This window comes from Sceloporus occidentalis, unplaced genomic scaffold (assembly GCF_023333645.1).
Source record: "Sceloporus occidentalis isolate IW3139 unplaced genomic scaffold, rSceOcc1.0.p SCAF_3, whole genome shotgun sequence".
Lineage (NCBI taxonomy): Eukaryota > Metazoa > Chordata > Lepidosauria > Squamata > Phrynosomatidae > Sceloporus > Sceloporus occidentalis.
The window spans coordinates 182379986-182398658 of NW_028316983.1; the positions used below are offsets into that span (position 1 = coordinate 182379986).

At 40.5% G+C, this 18673-nt stretch overlaps 2 protein-coding genes across 3 annotated transcripts in view; one reads left to right on the top strand and one right to left on the bottom strand.

The window, feature by feature from the left end:
- The window catches only part of LOC149317191 (inositol monophosphatase 2-like), a 31228-nt gene extending 23497 nt beyond the window's left edge, over positions 1-7731 (bottom strand). The window contains exons 1-2 of the mRNA XM_089517015.1: positions 7650-7731; positions 2570-2725 (exon numbers count right to left, since the gene is read on the bottom strand). Coding sequence (XP_089373141.1) covers positions 2570-2704 — 135 coding nt within the window. The 5' untranslated portion in view covers positions 2705-2725; positions 7650-7731. The remainder of the gene's footprint in view (positions 1-2569; positions 2726-7649) is intronic.
- A 718-nt stretch (positions 7732-8449) lies between these two features.
- On the top strand, positions 8450-16501 carry LOC149317192 (uncharacterized). Of its 2 annotated transcripts, none has more exons than XM_089518840.1 (7): positions 8450-8531; positions 10820-10962; positions 12309-12395; positions 13713-13803; positions 14581-14749; positions 15275-15372; positions 16263-16501. In XM_089518840.1, exons 1-7 carry the CDS (start codon positions 8499-8501, stop codon positions 16416-16418), a joined length of 777 nt encoding a protein of 258 aa, XP_089374966.1. In that variant the 5' UTR covers positions 8450-8498; the 3' UTR covers positions 16419-16501. The 2 variants fall into 2 exon arrangements, with proteins under 2 accessions (XP_089374966.1, XP_089374965.1); XM_089518839.1 differs by having other exon boundaries at positions 8459-8579.
- The last annotated feature ends 2172 nt before the right edge of the window (positions 16502-18673 follow it).

The window sequence follows — 18673 nt, forward strand, 5'->3', positions numbered from 1 at the left end:
TGGGTAACATTTAAAACCATAGCTGTGTTCATCTGAAAAATCAGTAAGCAAAGGGATTGTGCAGCACTTTTGAGACAAACTGAAAGAAGTTGGCAGCATGAGCTTTCCTAGACATAACTCTACTTCTTCATAAGCAGACTGAAATCTACGAAAGCTCATTCTGCCAACTTCTTTCTTTCAGTTAAGTCTCAAAGGTGCTGCATGATCACTTTACGTCCTGAAAGAAAGAAGTTGGTAGCATGACCTTTCCTAGACTTGAGCCTGCTTCCTTCCAGTATGGTCTGACAGATCTCTTGAGATCTGCTTAACACTTGGTAAATTTGGTAAATCTCTTCCTGATAGCTACCTTCTAGTAGGATCTAGCAGATGTACAAAACATCTTCAAATGCAATCTTGTGACTGACATTGTCATACTTTATATTCTCCTGTATTTTTAAAACATCTTTGCTTGATGAAGAAGCCAGTGGAACTTCAAAACCTTGCAACCTGTCTTTTGTGCATTTTGGTTGATCCAATAAAGGTATCATTGTTCTGTAGATTTTGCATGTTATTGGACTTTGCTACATGGCCAACACGACAACCCCCCTAGATATGTTACAATATTAGATGGGTGGTGTATTCTTTTAAATGTACTGTATTTTAAACAATTTTACCTTTTTGAACTACAGTGAAACCTCGGGATACGAAATACCCGGGTTACGAATTTTTCGGGACCCGAAAAAAACCCATAGGAAATTATTGATCCGGGTTACGAAAGTTTTTTCGGGTCCCGAAAAAACTTTTGGTGCTTTTCGGCGCGATTTTACACCAAATCGCGGCTTTTCCCCATTAGCGGCTATGGGGATTCGGCTTGCGAAAGCCGTTCGGGTTACGAAAGCGGCCGCGGAACGAATTAATTTCGTAACCCGAGGCTCCACTGTATTTTATATGCAATCTGTTTAAATATTGTAATAATTTAATTCTGTTTTAACATGACACCTTTCTATGTTTTTACTTGTACTGTTTTTAATCTTGTAAGCCACTCTGAGTCCCAGGTTTGGGGCAAGGGTGGGATATAAATATAATAATAATAATAATAATAATTATTATTATTAGATAAGGAAGCAATATAAACATATAAACATTTGCATTCTGTAGTTCTGACTTCATTGGACCGAATGTCTCCACACATTTTTTTTGTGTTTACGTTTCGATAAGTAAAAAGACTGAAGAACACATTTACTAAATAATGATATTTCAAGAAGTAAAGATTAAGCCTTCTCAGAATATTTCCTTTATAATTTTAAAAAACGTTTTCAGTTGGACTACCTTTAACCAGATGCCCAGAAAAGCAAGGCGCTTTTTGTCATCTCATTTGACCAGATCTGAGTTCAATCCTTTCACCTTTTGCTCTTTTAATCCAAACCTTGCCTGTTTCCCAGTTCATGTCTAAAAAGCCCTTTTGCCTTGCCTAGGCCATATGCTCTCTTTCTCTCTGGCTGCATCCACACTGCAGAAATAATCTGGTTTCAGACCACTTTAAGTGCCATGGCTCAAGGCAAGGGAATTCTGGGAATGGTCGTTTTGTGTTGGTGTTTTGTGTGTGCGCACATTAAAGTCTTGCCACTGCTACACACACAATTGACATCTGGTGGTGGCCAAGGGAGCAAACTCTCCTGTTATGTGGGCAGTTTCAGCATTAACCTGAGTTGTTTTTTAAATCCTCTCAGATTTTGGGGATTGGTTTTTATAATTGGGAGGGGGGTTTCCAGTATGTGATTTCAGGTTGGAGGCTCCTTCTTCACTTCAAAAAGGTCACTTTTTACTTTGGAGTAAAGTCATGTGGCAAGAAAGGGAGGTCAAACCTGGGACAGATTGTTGTTTACACAACAAACGACCATGCCCAGAATTTCCTTGCCTTGAGCCATGGCACCTAAAGTGGTACCAAACTGGATTATTTCCCCAGTGTGGTTGCAACCTCTCTTCTCCTGTCCCAGGATTTACCTCCATTTCTTGCCACAGGACTTTACTCCAAAGTAACAAAAAGCCCTTTTGAAGGGAAGAAGGAGCCTCAAACCTGCCATGACAAACTGGAACCCCCACATTATAAAAACCAATCCCCAAAACCTTGAGAGGAATTTTAAAAAAACAGGTCAATGCTAAAACTGTGCCCACAGCAGGAGACGGTTTGCTCCCTCGGCCACCACCAGACGCCAATTCTGTGTGCAGCATTGGCAAGACTTTAAAACACACACACACAAAACAGATAGCCAACACAATCTGGAAAGCAGGAGCTGTACATAGAGGGAACTCAACCCTCATTTTCTTAAACTGGAGCAGGTCCAAGCCTGGGGATATTAAGTCATGAAGGGAGAGGCAGCCACCTCCCTGCTTTGCCCTCCCAAGGCGAACCAGGCACATCCTCCTTTTCCCGGACGCCGTCCTCCATTGCCACCTCCTTCTGCCATGCGTTTATATCTCTAGGAGTGATGTTCCTAAAGCTTTTCTATCATGTCCTCCTTGGAGGGCACCTGGTGATGGAGGAGGAGGAGGAGGAGGAGGCGCACACCTGGCGAAGAAGGTGGCTCACCTGTCCCGCCTGGAGAGCCAGCTGCACCGCCATTTCCACACATTCTTGCCAAGGGTCTTCTTCTTCTCGGCCTCCTCCTCCTCCGGAGATAGCAACAGCAGCCGCCGCCGTCTCTTGCTCCCGGCTGGGCTTCATGGCAGCCTCCTTGGCTTCCCGCTGGGCGAAGGCAAGGGAGAAGAAGAAGAAGAGCCGTCCTCCTTTCCACTTTCTCTCTCCTCCTCCTCCTTCTTCATGGAGGCGGAGTTGTGTTACAGCAACACACACACACACGCCTTTCCCTTCTCCGGACTTCCTCCTCCTCCTCGTTCAAAAAAAAAAACTCCCACTGAGGCCTACTCGCCCGTAAAAGCCGCGGCCTTTCCTGCCATACCGCCCCGGCGCCTCAGAGCGGCCTGCTCAATTTAGGCCGCCGCTTGGGCCCTGCTTTAGGCCTCGCGTGGCTCAAGTGGGCCTTTGTGATGAGGCCCAGGGTGACCGGCCATGTCCTCATAACCCCAAAGGGGGACGATGGCAGGACTTTCCAGAAAGGGAAGAAAAAAGGAAGACATGACCACATATAAAAGCTTAAAACACACACTCATATAAGTAGAAATTCATGTTTTTAGTCAAAATTCCAAAATGTCCTCCATTTTGGAACTCCTCCTGGACAGAGGGTTGAAAATAGATGGCCCACGATTGCAAAAGAAGACAAGGAACCGCCAAAATGGATGACATGTCCAAAGGGAAAAATACTCATATAAATATAAATTCATGTTTTTAGTCAGGCTCCAAATGAAGGACAGTTTGGAATTCCTCCTGGACAGAGGGTTGAAATTTAGGACACCTCTGGGAAAATTAGGATTTAACTGCCCTGGCTCAGTGCTAGGGAATCCTGGGAATTGTAGTTTATTGTAGCACTAGAACTCTGGCAGAGAAGGCTAAATGTCTCCCAAAACTACACTTCCAAGAATTTACTAGCACTGAGCCAGGACAGTTAAATCTCAATCTGGGTTATTTCTGCTGTGTGTTTTGCACTGTTGGGTGCCATTTCTGACTTAATGCAACCCTGATTAGTGATCATAGGGTTTTTGGGGGGAGCAAAATTTGTTCAGAGGGGGTTTGCCATTGCCTTCACCTGAGGCTGAGAGAGTGTGCCTTGCCCGAGGTCACCCAGTGGGTTTCATGGCAGAGTGGAAAATCAAACTCAGGTCAAGTTGTAGTCCAATACTAGTACTGTCTGTAACCCAAACGGTCAGGAAACAAAGCTGCTCCTTTTTACTTTTGGATTTTCCGAAAGTAAAAAGGAACCGGTTTTGTCCACTTTCTGTTTGTGTTAATCTCGTGTTATTGCTCATTAACCCTTACATCGTGTAAAAATCAATCTGATTTTTCGGGTTTTGTCCATTTCTGTTTGGGTTAACTACCCAGTTTTGCAGATTTTTTCCATTTAAAATTCAGTTTCTTCATGGGATCCATCCCATGTGATAAACTCCTTAGTGTGAGGATAATTTTTCAAATACCTTGAAAAATACATTTTAAAAGGCTTCTCTAACCCTTTGCTCAGATGAGGCCTAAATGTTATACTGAAGCTGCCAATCTTCCTCCCGAAGGTTCTTATTGAAATTAAGAATTGCAAAAGAGTTTTGGAAAAGGAAGCATCATATCAGGGTGGTATTTTTATCTCAGCATTTCCTGCATGTCAGTTTAGCTCAGTGTGAAATGCAGGTGTTTCTCAGTTGTTGGGCTGTGCCCTAATCTACCTTTCATAACCTCTAAGTCAGGCTTTCATAACTGTTGAATTTCATAACTTGATTTCCCAGTTATGCACATGTCTTTCTTCTTTAAAACTGCTAACCAAACCAACCTCAGCTTTATTAGACGTAGAGATTAAAACCAGAGGTCAGGGGTGGCATTGTAGGGCACCTGCCTGATCACTTGCCCTCTCAGGATTCTTCCAGATGATATCTTTATTTTCATTTATACATATTCCAGAATATGTTTGGAAGACTCCCTAGTTTGTTTTTCGTACATTTTCTCTTTAAATTTTCTTATCACAGAACATAGATGGAAGAAAGAGAAGACACAATAACCTGCACAATGCCCTTTGATTTGCTACTGAAATATGTTTAATCATCAGATGTGTTGGGTTTGTAAGTGCTGAGTAGTCTCTTCAGTTATAATTCATCAAAGTTTTTGCCACTTTTGTTTTCTGAAGAATGAACGTTCTGTATTTTATATTTTAGGTAGAAATGCCTTAAAAGACAGGGCGTCTTTTCTTCCGTATGACTGAAACCATAACTGATGTTCATCTTATTTTAACTGACAAGATGTTCACACTAATTTCCTGTGCTACGCCAGGCTGCTGTGCTGAACAAATAAATGACAGGGCTTTCTGTGTCATCTGCAGTACATTACAGCCAACTCAGAGAGCCCTTTTTTCAATCCTGGGGTCATAGAAAGGTAAACCATCTGTAAACTCAAATCAATGTAGAGATCCCCAGACAAATTTGCTATTGTCATCTTTCTTAGTAACTGTACACTATACAAAATGTGCTATTGTTTATGGCTAATAGTATTGGAAAACAGACAATTCCACTTTGAACTTACATACTTTCTTGGGAAAATGTTTTAATTAATTAACTGGGACTGAATTTTGAGTAAAAATGCTGAGTCAAGTTGACTCACCCTACGAAGATGCTATCATGTGTACTACTAATTAGATTTGTCATATTAAAATTAATTATGATTAATTAATCACTGTTCATATAATCATATTCATGGATATGAATGTGTGGAGTAGGGTTGTGTCTGCCAGCCTGCCCTACATACATTAACTGGATGGCTCAAACCAATATCTATTAATGGAAAATGAATAGGTATTAATCTTTTCTAATGTACAAAGATCATTATTATATGTATCTTTTCTAATCACACAAACAGAGACTTATGCACACACATTTATATGACTCTAGGCTCCCCCCAAAAACAATGTATAGTGACAACAGAGATTGAGGGTGAGGACCAGAGGACATGTTCCTGGTTTCCCTTCCAGTGCATGCATTCATATCTACAGATATAGTCTTGTAAACAGGGCTAGGTCTGTGGCTCTCTTCAAGCCATCTGACTTGGAAGTAAGTTTAATTAAATTAAGTTAGAATGATTTCTGAGTTAACATGCCCAGAAATTTTCTGCAGAGGCTTTCAGCAATATGTAATTGTGTATGGTGGTGGCAAAGGCCACAGTCCTATGTACACTCACCTGGAAATAAGACACAGTGATCACCAGGATTTATCTATAAAAAATAAATACATGGGTTTACTACAGATTATCTGTTTTTGAAGAATTTCTTACAATCAGAATAACAGTTACTGAGAACATTATGAGGTAGAACATTCAAGTTCCATTGGGATCAACAGACTTTACTGCCAAATGAATACTGTATATACTCATGTATAAATCTAGAAATTTTAGTAAAAAGATTGACCCAAAAACTGTGAGTTGATTATCAGTGTAAGTATTGTACTTTAACTCTGATTTAAAAAGGGATCAATTCCTGATGAATGGTAAGAGTGTAATATGTCCTGGCAGCACTGACCCCTCCCAACTCCCCATCCAGCCTTCCATGTGAGCATAAACAGTTATGCATCCTGCAATTTTTCAAGTCCTTTGGAATTGCTTTCCTTTGCTTCATCCTTCAGACCCTGTTACATGCCCTTAAGTTTTACCTTCAGCTTATCCACAAGTCATATCAAAATCCATAATTTTGCCCCCAAACCTGTCCTTTATTTAAATTATACGGTAAGTATAAGTTGTTGTTAACTGCCTTTGACTTGGCACCAACTCATGGCGACTCTATGGATGAGACATCTCCAAGATTCCTATCCTCATCCGCTCAAGTACTTGGGTCCTGTAAATTCATACCTGTAGTCTCTTATGTAGTCTCCATCTAGCATGTGGTTTTCCTCTCTTTCTGCTTCCCTCTTTCATAAGTATAAGGCCAAAACATTATTATCCACAGTGGTCCTTGTTGTGATGGGACTTATACTTTATTTGCACATTTCCTTCAATTATATTTTTTCCATTTTTTAAAAATAATTAAATGACCGTTAATTTTCTTCAAATCAGTTTACTCACAAAATTAATATTATACAAAGATAAAATACAAATAAAAGAGAGCAGAAGAAACAATGGAAACATGATCATATAAATATATTTTGGTAGTAAATCCGACAAATAAAACCTAATAATATCCTGTCAAAAGCACAGGACAATAAAACCTGTTGCCTAAAGCATTACTATTCTAAAATGCTGGACTATTACCAGTCTATGAGCCGTCAGAATTTCCAGGAGAAAATACAATGGTAGCCAATGGGCACAAATATGATTCCAGTCCCACATCTGTATATATGCATGTGTCTGCCTCCATGTCACCTGTCAACTTAACGTGACCTCATGGATTTCACAAGGTTTTCCTAGGTAAGGAATGCTCAGAGGTGGTTTTGTCAGTTCTTTTTTCTTAGCACCTGGTATTCATTAATGGTTTCACATCCAAGTGCTGACCAGGCTTGACTCTGCTTAGCTTCCAAGAGCAGACAGGATCTGGTATTTTTAGGGTATTTAGCCCATTCTCTAGGGGGGAATTGACAGTCCCACACTTCAGACAGCCTGAGGAGCACTCAAGATACTAAAGAGAGCACCTGGGTATAATTTCTGGTGGTTATTCCATGGCCTGCTGTGTTCCATGACAAAACATCTGCTACTGCGCATGATAGCAAACAACTGGAGTTCGGATACAGGGGCAACATGGGCATAGACCTCAGCTGGCAACCTCAATACATGGGCAGGTTAGACCATCTTCACATCCACCGTCCTAAATGCTTTTAGGTTGGGGTGATGAAAGTACAGCCTATAGACCGTATGCAATCTTGGAAACTGCCAGTAGTCCCCCAACTGGACAATTTTGTTTGTGGTAAAGATTGGCATGGTTCTCAGGAAATTTGTAACCTGAAAACCAATCAAAAGTGCCTGAAACCACATGCAAAGCCAGTGGTTTCCTTCCCCAACCCCTCCGAAGCCCCTGAATGTCTGGAAATGAAATCACTTCTGTGGCGCTTGGACATGTTGGTGTGACCAAAGTGGGTGAAAATTGTCTCCTGCCTTCCACCTTCCAATTGTCTTCAGGACTTTATACGTTAAAAATAGCACCTGATATTGGGCTACAAACAAAATGGCAGAATTTCAGCTAAGCTGGCTGCTTTCTTCCAAACTAATAAACGTTTCTGAAAACCTTGCCTAGGCAACCCCAATCCAAAGCACCTCAGTCTTTTGGCTGAAGTGTGTGCTTGTGTCACTTCTTTTAAAAAGCTAAAACGGTGCCAAACCAGGTTATTTCCCCAGTGTGGATGCGGCCTCCCCACATCAGCCATTGTTACGTCACCCTGCCATAAAGGAGGGCCTAGCAATCGTGGGCAAGCCTGTATCTGGTTTCCATGGCAACCCAGAGTCCGAGAATGGAGGGCCTGCGTTTACTGGGCGCTCGGTGATGACGTCACAGTATTATTAGCTCTCTCTCTCTCTCTCTCTAGCTCTCTCTCTCTTTATATGAAGGAATTCCGTGTGGGGAGGCCGAGCTTGCAAATATTTCCGAAGCCCACGAGAGGAGGCTTAAACTGTGCTAGAATTTAATTTAAATTTTCCAAGTCTAGCGAGACGGAGCAGGCAATGCACAGGGCAGCCCTGTTTGGGGGCTTTTCCTCCCTCATCTCGGAAAAACGGAGCTTGCGCATTGAGACTTTGAAGTCGACGGCCTGGCAAGCCAGGATCCTGGCAAACCCCGCCCCCTTCACGTGATTGGACGTGCTGCTGTTTGGGGGCGTGGTTTGAGAGTTCTGACCCTCTGCTCTTCTTCGATGCTTAGTCTTCGGTTTGGGAGGCGTTGGTAGGGGCGTGGATGGCGCTTCCAGCTATTGACCGGTGCCTCCAAGTGAGTGGCAGGCGCCCGGTTGACTGCGACCCCTGCCGGTGCACTGAGGTACAACAGGCTCGCCTCAAGGCTGTGCTGCCAGGAAATTGACCTCTTTCCCCTTTTAGCCTTCTGGCTGCATCCACACCACAGAATTTATCCACTTCGACACCGCTTTAACTGCCATGGCTCAGTGCTATGGGATTTTGGGATCTGTAGCGGTTTGAGCAACGGACTATGGCTCTCATAGTCAATTCCCAGCTCAGCCACTGAAACCCAGTGGGTGACCTTGGGCAGTCACACTCTCTCAGCCTCAGACTTCCCCCTGTGAAGAAACCTACCAAGAAAACCCCACGATAGGTTTGCTTTAGAATCAAAGGCGCGTTACAGACTGCCCAAAATGGGCGGTCTGCCGCCGCCACCAGTTGCTGCGTCCGGGAACCGCAGCGGCCAAACCATGTGGTTCACAGGCGCAGCCAGAAAGAAGTGCCGAAATGGTGCTTCTTTCTGGGTCCCGGAAGTGGCGCCGCGAGGCACTAGTCGCGCACTTGCGGCGTCATTTCCGCTGCGCGATGTCCGGACACTATGCGTCTGTGATGCCAAAATGGCGGCCCCTGTGTGGACGGGTGCCGCCATTTTGTACGGACTCGGTCCATACTAGGGTTGAGGGGCATCAGGAAGTGACGCCCCTTCTCAACCCTAACACACCCCTTTGGCGCGTCTGTAACGCGCCAAAGATTTGGAAGAGACCCCAAGGGCCATCCAGTCCAACCCCATTCTGCCATGCAGGAAATCTCAATCAAAGCATCCTGGCAGATGGCCATCCAGCCTCTGTTTGAAGACTTTGAAGAAGGAAGACTCCACTCCGAGGAAGGAGTGTGTTCCACTGTTGAACAGCCCTTACTGTCAGGAAGGTCCTCCTAATGTTGAAGTGGAATCTCTTCTTGTAGCTTGCATCCATTGCTCTGGGTCCTGTTCTCTGGAGCTGTAGAAAACAAGGTTGCTCCCTCCTCAATATGACATCCCTTCAAATATTTAAACAAGGCTATCATATCACCTCTTAACCTTCTTTTCTCCAGGCTGAACATCCCCAGCTCCCTAAGTCATTCCTCATAGGGTATGGTTTCCAAACCCTTCACAATTTTTGTCGCCCTCCTTTGGACACGCTCCAGTTTCTCAATGTCCTTTTTGAATTGTGGTGCCCAGAACTGGCCACAGGATTCCAGGTGAGGCCTGACCAGAGCAGAATGGAGTGGCACTATTACCTCCCTTGATCTGGACACTATACTTTTATTGATGCAGCCTAAAATCGCATTGGCCTTTTTAGCTGCCACATCACACTGTTGACTCATGTTCAGCTTGTGGTCTACTTGGACTCCTAGATCCCTTTCACACTTAGTTTCATTCAGCCAGGTGTCCCCCATCCTATAGCTGTGCATTTCATTTTTCCACTTAAGTGCAGTACCTTACATTTCTCCGTGTTGAATTTCATTTTGTTAGCTTTGGCCCAGCTTTCTAGTCTGTTCAGGTCATCTTGAATTTTGATCCTGTCCTCTGGGGTATTAGCTACTCCCCCTAGTTTGGTGTCATCTGCAAATTTGATAACTATGTCCCCAATTCTCTCCTCCAAGTCATTGATAAAGATGTTGAATATGGGTCGCTGTAAGTTGGAAACGACTTGAAGGCAGACAACAATGAGAAAATTTTGTGAGATATTTAGTGTTCTGTCAGAGAGGTCTGGTGCCATAAGAAACCACAGATGCTAGGATCCCATTGCATTAATCCATGGCAGTTAAAGTGTTAGACTGCATAAATTCTGCAGTCCCAGAAAGGCCCCCTGCCCTCACCTTCTCTCCCATCACAGAGCCCTGAGCTCCAGTTAGAGTGCCAATGTAAAACCCACATCAACCTGACTGTACATGTCAGTCATCTACAGAGGGTTTCTTCCAAGTGCACTCCTCAGACAGGCGGTGGCTGGAGACAGACCCTCCTCAGTGGCTATAGCACCTTTGGCACTTCCTCTAAAAAAAAGGCTACCTTGCAGTTCTTATGATGTTAGGCCTAAACCTCTTTTATTTAGAATACTCTATTTTCCATTGGTGGTTGAATGCATATTTTATGCCCCCGCCCCCTCCACTAGTAGCAACCTTGTGTTCCTTTAACAGCTGCATGCCAACAGGTATGGTTTCCCTCCTTCAGTGCCCAGGTCTGGTCTGGTCCAGCACAGTGCTTATCATGTTCTTGTCACTGTGCTTGGTAACCTGCATCTGTTTCTATGCTTAGAAGGAAAAATTAATATTTCCTTCTAGCTCAATCAAGAAAATCAGCTGCTGCATAAAAAGCTGAGGCATGCTCGCTTAAAGAACAAGGAGCTGGAGTTTAACGTGGCAAAGGTTCATGAAGAGCTTAAGGAGCAAAAGAAGGTACTGCCTGCCTGTGTTGCTCGGAGAAAGTAAGTAGTGCATCTTTAAGAGTTCAAGCTAGAAGACTGCTTTGTGTACAGAACTATCTGTCATTCTATATAATGTTTAACTGTATACTATTTTACAGCCTCATTAGTAACCCAGTTTAGCAGTATTAGGTTTGAACTACTTTATTATTTATTTTATTTATTATATTTATTTGTATCCTGCTCTTTTCCCAGGACTGGGACTCAGAGCGGCTTCACAGCATTAAAAACAGAACAATTAAAAACATAAAAAATTAAATTAAAATAATTAATAATAATAATAATAATAATAATAAGTACTTTAGAACCACTGATGAACCAATGTATGTCAGTTTAAATGATGGCTAATCAACACTTTTTGATTTTGTTATTAGAAACAATATTTAAGAAAAAAATAGCATAAGACAAAGTCAATACTTATATTGGTTTTCTGGTAGGATTTTTTTTTAGCCATGAGTCTGAAGACTTGGTAATTTTTTGGTACACCAAATCAGTCTTGAGAATGTTTCTCACTTGCACAGATTACAGCCCCAAGTGTCTTAATTTATTTTAAGTGTACACAGAAAAAAACATAATGTGCATTGTAACCAGGATATAGTTAAATATATGCAAGAATGATTTACCATGCTGTAATCAACTGTGAGTTGGGATGTATTATTTTAATATCCTGACTAAAGGGATCTTAGTGGTTATTTTAGGGTGGGGAAATTTTAGCCCTCCAGATCTTTGGGCTTACAAGTCTCACAGCCTCTTGCCATGGGGGTCAGTCTTGGTTGACAGGCGGCTCAAAAGTTCCCCAGCCCTGGATTACTTGTTACTGTTCAGGGTTATGCTCATAAGCAGTAGGGTAATGAGCACTCTAATTAACATACTGGATATGCTTATGCATGTTTATTCATAAGTGAGCTACATTTTATTAAATAGGGCTTACTCTCAGGAAAATGTGCTTCAGATTGCAGCCTCAAATAGTAAAGCTCTAATACCTTGTGCACCAGATTTGAAGTTAGGGTGCAGTTTGCATTCCGTTTGAATAATTACACGAAACATTGTGATTGACTTAAACTATACATATAAATTAGAATTTAAGGAGAGTTTCTGCTGTGATTTACAATGAGGGAAAATTACCATGTGATGAATTTCCTTGTTACTTTCCTGTGGTGAACTTTACAAATGCATTTGGGTATGGATGGATTTATCCTCCCCGCCCCCCATAGACTTTGAGAATGATAAAGAAATTAATCTGTTTCCTTTCCAACTTTTGTTGGGGTGTTGGAAATGATTGCCTGTCTATTAGCAAAACATGGATCACATGATTTAGCTTTTGAAGTCATTGACTTTGTTTAATTTAGTGTGGCAGTTCAAACGGAAAATCGCTTATACCCGAAAGGTGATGGGATTCACCACAAGGAACAGGAACTGATGAAGGAAAACACTAGGTAAGCTTTGTACTGAAAGTTTAAAATATACTGTATCTATCGTTCTTGATCTTTGCATCTTTCCTCAGAGGATCTAATTGCATTCATTGGGGTGTATTCCCAAATAAGTGTGCATAGGAGTGCAGACTAAAGATATCAGAAGCAATTGCTTTTCATTTTCTGAAATGCAAATCTAGCTTTTGTTGTAATTAATATTTTGGGAAGAGGATTTATCTTATTTCCTTCTGTGGATTACAACATTTTCTTATAATGAACCATTAGTAAATAAACTTGCCCTTGTTAGTAAAGTCATTCCATAAGCATAAGTTACCTAGTTCTCATGTATACAGGGATGGGCAAGAATTTTGCTATTTGTATTTCTTTATTCCCCTAGTTGCCCAGTCCCATTGTTTCCCCCCCTCTATACCTTGAGTGTGATCCTGCGAGCTTCATGGTTTCCAGAAATATCTGTGAGCTTATATGCACAGGCCAAAAGGCCCGTTTTCCCCGGTTTGGCATCATCCTGTCCAGATGACGGAGGCTGTTAGCCCCAGGCCAGGATTGTCAGGTCCAGATGTTGACTTGGTGGTCCTGGACTAATCCCAGCACAAAGAAGCCTGGATCTAGTCCAAAAAGTCTGGCTCTTTGCTATGGAGTTTCCTGGAAACTCCATGGAAAAAGCCAGCAGAGTGGATGGCCCTGCGCATCCCTTACTTGCCGCTATGGTCACGTCTTTCTTGAAGGCCCTTGCTGGAGCCTCTGATGTTGAAAGGGGGTGCTTGGCCACGTGGATGTAGCCATATGCCCCATTTCCACCCTTAGAGGCTGTGGCAGGAGCCTTTGGGACAGATGTGAAAGTGGCAGCAGATAAGGGGCACGCAGAGGCTGTGGATCAACATTGCAGCAGTAGGCGAGCATGTAAATACCTGCCTGTTGCTACCTTGGCCCAGGGAGTGACCCGGGTCAGAAACAGGGGTAGGATACCAGTGGCTTGACCCATGGTATCATACTTCAGTCCCTGAGTCTAGTTCCAGCTGGAAAAGGGCAGTGCTGGTATGCTGAAAACATCTTCCATGCTTGCTTGTTTTGCTGTGGCCCTTACTGAAAGCCTCTACTGTTTGTCTTCCTCACTACCCCAACTTCACAAGCATCTCCACTCATACTCTATACTATTTTTTTTTCAAAAACAGAAACAACCAAAGCCTTTACATTTAGTGTTTGGAATCCAGCAGAGCTGCTCCTAGATACCTTCCATTCATGTGTTTTAACAAGCATTTGCTTTATTTGTATTTCAATAACACCTTATTCTTTCTGATCATTGCACATCTTCTTTTCCAGGGTACTCCAGTTGTATAATAATCTGAAGAAAAGGTACAATAAGGAAGTCAAAACAAACCAAAGAGAAAATGAAACTATTGCAACACTGTGTGTATGTTTTGATCCTATAACATTATTTATTTATGTATGTATGTTGTTATTTAATTTATGTCCTCCTTTACCCAACAAGGGACACAAGGCAGCTCACTATATAGATTATGGTAAGACAAAATATATTCCGTATAACCTGTTTGATTGAAAAGGTCTTTGCAAGCTGGCAGAAAGATAGCAAAGAAAGGCTAAACCTAATTTCCTGTAGGAGGGTGTTCCATTGCCTGGGAGCAGCCACTGAGAAGCCCCCCTTTAAATTTAAATGTAAATCTAAAGTCCTGTATGAATGAAAACCACTAGATTGGTTCAAGATTTAGAATAAATGCAACTTGTCACCATGACTAACTCAACTCCTGTGCTTTCAACAGGTCTGCTCTTAAGTATGATCTGAATCCATATGCACATTATGCTTATTGGATGTGTGCTGCATATGCTCTTTGTATAGAGGCTGTTCTTTTTGCCATCAGCTTGGCACCATTCACCATGTATTTTGCAGTGGGTCAGGAACTGATTCTAGTCATGTTATTCCCCAAAGAACTTAGCTTTGATTTAGTGATGTCCTTATTTATACTTGCGTAAGGTCATATAAGACAAAGACTAATTAGAATAGCATTTCTCATTTCTGCTTTACCCTTTCATCTTGGCTTTCTCTATCATAGTTTTGCTAAATTCTGATACAAATATAGAACAGAAATCTTGGATTAGTGCACATAGTGTCCTTCCAAATGTGTTTGGGATGGTATTAAACTGTTTAAACTATTGTACTGTTATATCACAGGCAAAAATTAATGGTCTGGAACAAGAACTTCATTTAGCAAATCAAAAAGTAAAGGTGTTGGAAAATAAAAAGATGCCACGAAAGGAGAAAACTGTTCCACTGCAGAGAAAAATATCACCTCACAAATGCATGTGCAAAAAGAAGGGGAGCTGCTCCTGCAAATATTTAGGTAATATGTTTGTGCTCTCTCTTTTACACATTGGCCCTTGGGCTCATGTGTTCCTTTTTCATTATGCCTCCATCTGTGCTCAAGAAGAAAAGATTGGAAGCTTCCATACGGTTTGGGACAAACTATTGTTTTATTTTTTTATTGACATATGAGAAACTGTGGTTTATGAACACCATAGGTGCTTCATAATTAGAGTATTTAAATAGGATCGCATTGTGGTTTGATGATTTCATGTGGTATCCACAGACCAGCTTCCTTTATTCAGATGTAACAGGAACCTTTATTTGCCATCAAGTTGTCTCTAAGAGCCATTCCTTTGGCTTTTTACAGGTCCACGGTCTTTAGCTTTGCCTGCCAAAGAATGCTGGTACTTCACAAAATTTCAAATCCCAGGATGCCATAGGATAGAGCTACAGCACTGAAAGTGTGTCAAATTGTATTATGTCTACAGTGTAGGTGCACCCTATGTAAAGTTTTGTTATATATTGTGCTCTCTATTTTAAAGAGAATAATTTTTTTTATTAGATCAATTGCTTTTTGAGATTCAGCGTCTGAAGATGGAAAATGACACAATATCTGAAGAAAGGAGAATGTTGAGAAATGAGCTTGCAGCTTTAGACAAGGTAAGTAATTGTAAGCCGCTCTGATAGCCATTAGGGCTGAAGGGCGAGGTATAAAAACCATAAACAAACAAACAAATGCTATTCTTAGGTAAAGTACTGAAGGCCTTCAATAGCATTTGTGCTGCCTTAAATATAAGACACTGGCTAAGGAGGGGCTCAGTTATACTCCCTGTTCGAAACAGATTCAGAATGGATACTGTTGGTTTAGCAGGAGAACGGTCTATATGTTGAACAGTGGAAATATAGCTTTCTGTTGCACTCATAGTTTTAAATTTGCAAACCTGAGTTAAGTTTATACTGAAGGCTAAAACTAGCAGAATATGCAGTTTGTGGCTTATTAGAAGTCCAAAATATAGGTTGGTAGTTTTGGACACTCCACAAATATATATTAAAATATATATATTGTTGAGGGCTTGATAACTTGATTTAAAATTTGTGTTTTATTTTGGCAGGGGAACGGTCTGATTAGTTGTGAGCATATAGCCCTGTGTTTTTTTCTCTCCTGTAAATTGGTTTATCCGCAGAAAGTTTTTTGCAATTAAGGAAAATGCTATACTGTAAATCTAGGCAAAACAGGAGTCTTTTCAGGAGATTCAGCAGACATTTTTCTGTTCTTTGCAAAATTAAAAACAAAATACAAAGCAAAACAAATATGTGCTGGAACTGACAAAAGCTTTCAGAGATCAAACTATGAACACCCTAGATCTCTTATCAATTAAGACAAATACTTTTGGACCTACATCAAAAGTACTTTTTTCTTTTGCAATTTTTAAAAGCTTTTGTTTAGTGTAAATTCTTCAGTCATGAAACAAAAGACAGGACAAACCTGGATAAGTCATATCTAATTCGCAAGTACAATTTAAGTAAAAAACTGTGAAATTACTTTTCAGGATTTTTTTGATGAAATAGAAGATTTAAAATTTGCTCTTCAAGAAGCCATAAAACTGAATACTCAATATGAGAAATGTTTGAAACAAGTAAGCGCAACCTACGGAATCACTCTTACATCAACTCCAACACCTGGTAATCGCCATATGGGTTTATAGAAATGAAGAATTCAACCAAGATTGTGTACACCTATAAAACTAATTAGCTTATTTGAATAAGCTTTTTTCAATAAAATCGTGACTTGGAGTAAATTTTAGTCCTTTGGATAATTTGTATAATTTAATTATTCTGCTCTATATGGTTAGGAGATTATTTGCTGGTTTAAATGTAAGTGTGCTGTTCTTGATTTGAACTGGGGCCAGACATATATGGAGCAAGAAATTCTAGTAGTGCAACCTGGTTTCTGGAAAAGAGGGGACACTAAGGATCACATTGCAAACATATGTTGGCTAATGAAGCTCACCAATGAATTCCAGAAAGAAATCACCATGTGCTTTATACACTACACCAAAGCCTTTGATTGCATAGACCACAAATAGTTCTGTCTGGCTGTTAATGTAATGTGATAATGCTCAGCACCCAGGCATTGACATGTCTGTGCTTTTCCCTCTGGGGGATGTATATTTTTATATATCCATGAATCCTTATAATAAGTAGCCTAGAGGAGTACCAAGTAGCCTGCTCATTTTTTGAGTAAATATTCTGACATCCCAAGACTTAAGAATGCTTATGTGAAGTGTTGATGCTAAATCTGACTGTCTGGTTTAACCACCATTGGTGCCATAAGGTGATAATAGAACCCTAGACTGAACCTAGATTAGCTGACAAGTGTCAAGAACCCTCAGTCCTAAGAAATAGGGACGGGGAATAGAATCCCCTTAAGAGTGCTTAAGTTTCTCCTTGGATCTTGATTATTAAGTGGAAAGATATTACAGTGGGCCCTTGGTATCTGCTGGGGTTTGGTTCCAAGACCTATCGTGGATACCAAAACCCATGGATGCTCAAGTCCCATTAAATACAATGGCAGAGTAAAATGGTGTCCCTTGTATAAAAAGGCAAAAACAAGAAAACAAGGTTTGCTTTTGGAATATATATATATATATATATATATATATATATATTCTCAAGCCGTGGACGCTTGGATCTGTGGATAAAAAAATCTGTGGATATCAAGGGCTGACTATATAGCAGGCACTATACAATAACAGACAATCCGTCCGTATACAGTTGCCTCTCCACATTTGTGGTTTTGACGTTTGCGGATTTGATTATTTCATTATTATTATTATTATTATTATTATTATGCCATTTTACTATGCCATTGTATTTTTGATTACTATGTTTTGTCTAGGAATTGCTAGGTCCTCCAACACAACTCTTGCCAGACGTTGACCATAGAGTTGTGCTGGAGAACCTAGAACATCCTAGAGAAAACACTTCTCTAGGCATTGGTAGGTCCTCCACCATGGATTCTGTGATCAATGTCTGGCAAGAGTTGCGCTGGAGGACCTAGCAATTCCTAGACAGAACATAGCAATCAAAAATACAATGGCATAGTAAACATTAAAGCAACACTTTAAAATAATCCAATTACAAAAGTAAAGTTTTAAAAGATACAACATAGAGAGAGAGAGTATATATGTTGTGAGCCGCCTTGGGGGTCCCAACTTGGGAGAATTGTGAGATAAAATAAATGAATGAATGAATGCTACGGAATTCTGGGCACTGTAGTTTTGTGAGACATTTAGCCCTTCTCTGGTCCAAGACACACTGCACAGAAATAATCCAGTTTGAGACCGTTTTAACTGCCCTGGCTCAATGCTTGGGAATCCTGAGAACTCTGTGTGTGTGTGTGTATATATATATATATATATATATAAGTGTTTATATTATGATAAGCTTAAATGTAAATACTGTAAAACATTTCTTTTTAAGAAAATAAAGTATATATATATGTGTGTGTGTGTGTATATATATATATATATATATACACACTTTATTTTCTTAAAAATAAATCATGTTTTACAGTATTCACATTCAAGCTCCTGTTTATGTCATTCTTATTTACATTAATTGTTTATGTTAGGATAAGCTTAAATGTAAATACTGTAAAACATGATTTCTTTTTTTAAAAATAAAGTGTATACAGTATATATATATATATATATGTATATATATATATAGACACACATATACTTTATTTTCTTAAAAGGAAATCATGTTTTATAGTACAGTATTTACATTTAAGCTTATCATAACTTATCATAACATAAACAATTAATGTAAATAAGAATATCATAAATAGGAGCTGTAGTTTTGTGATACATTTTTAGCTCTCCTCTGAGAGAGAGCGAGAGCGAGAGAGCTCTAGTGCCACAATAAACTACAGTTCCCAGGATTCCCTAGCACTGAG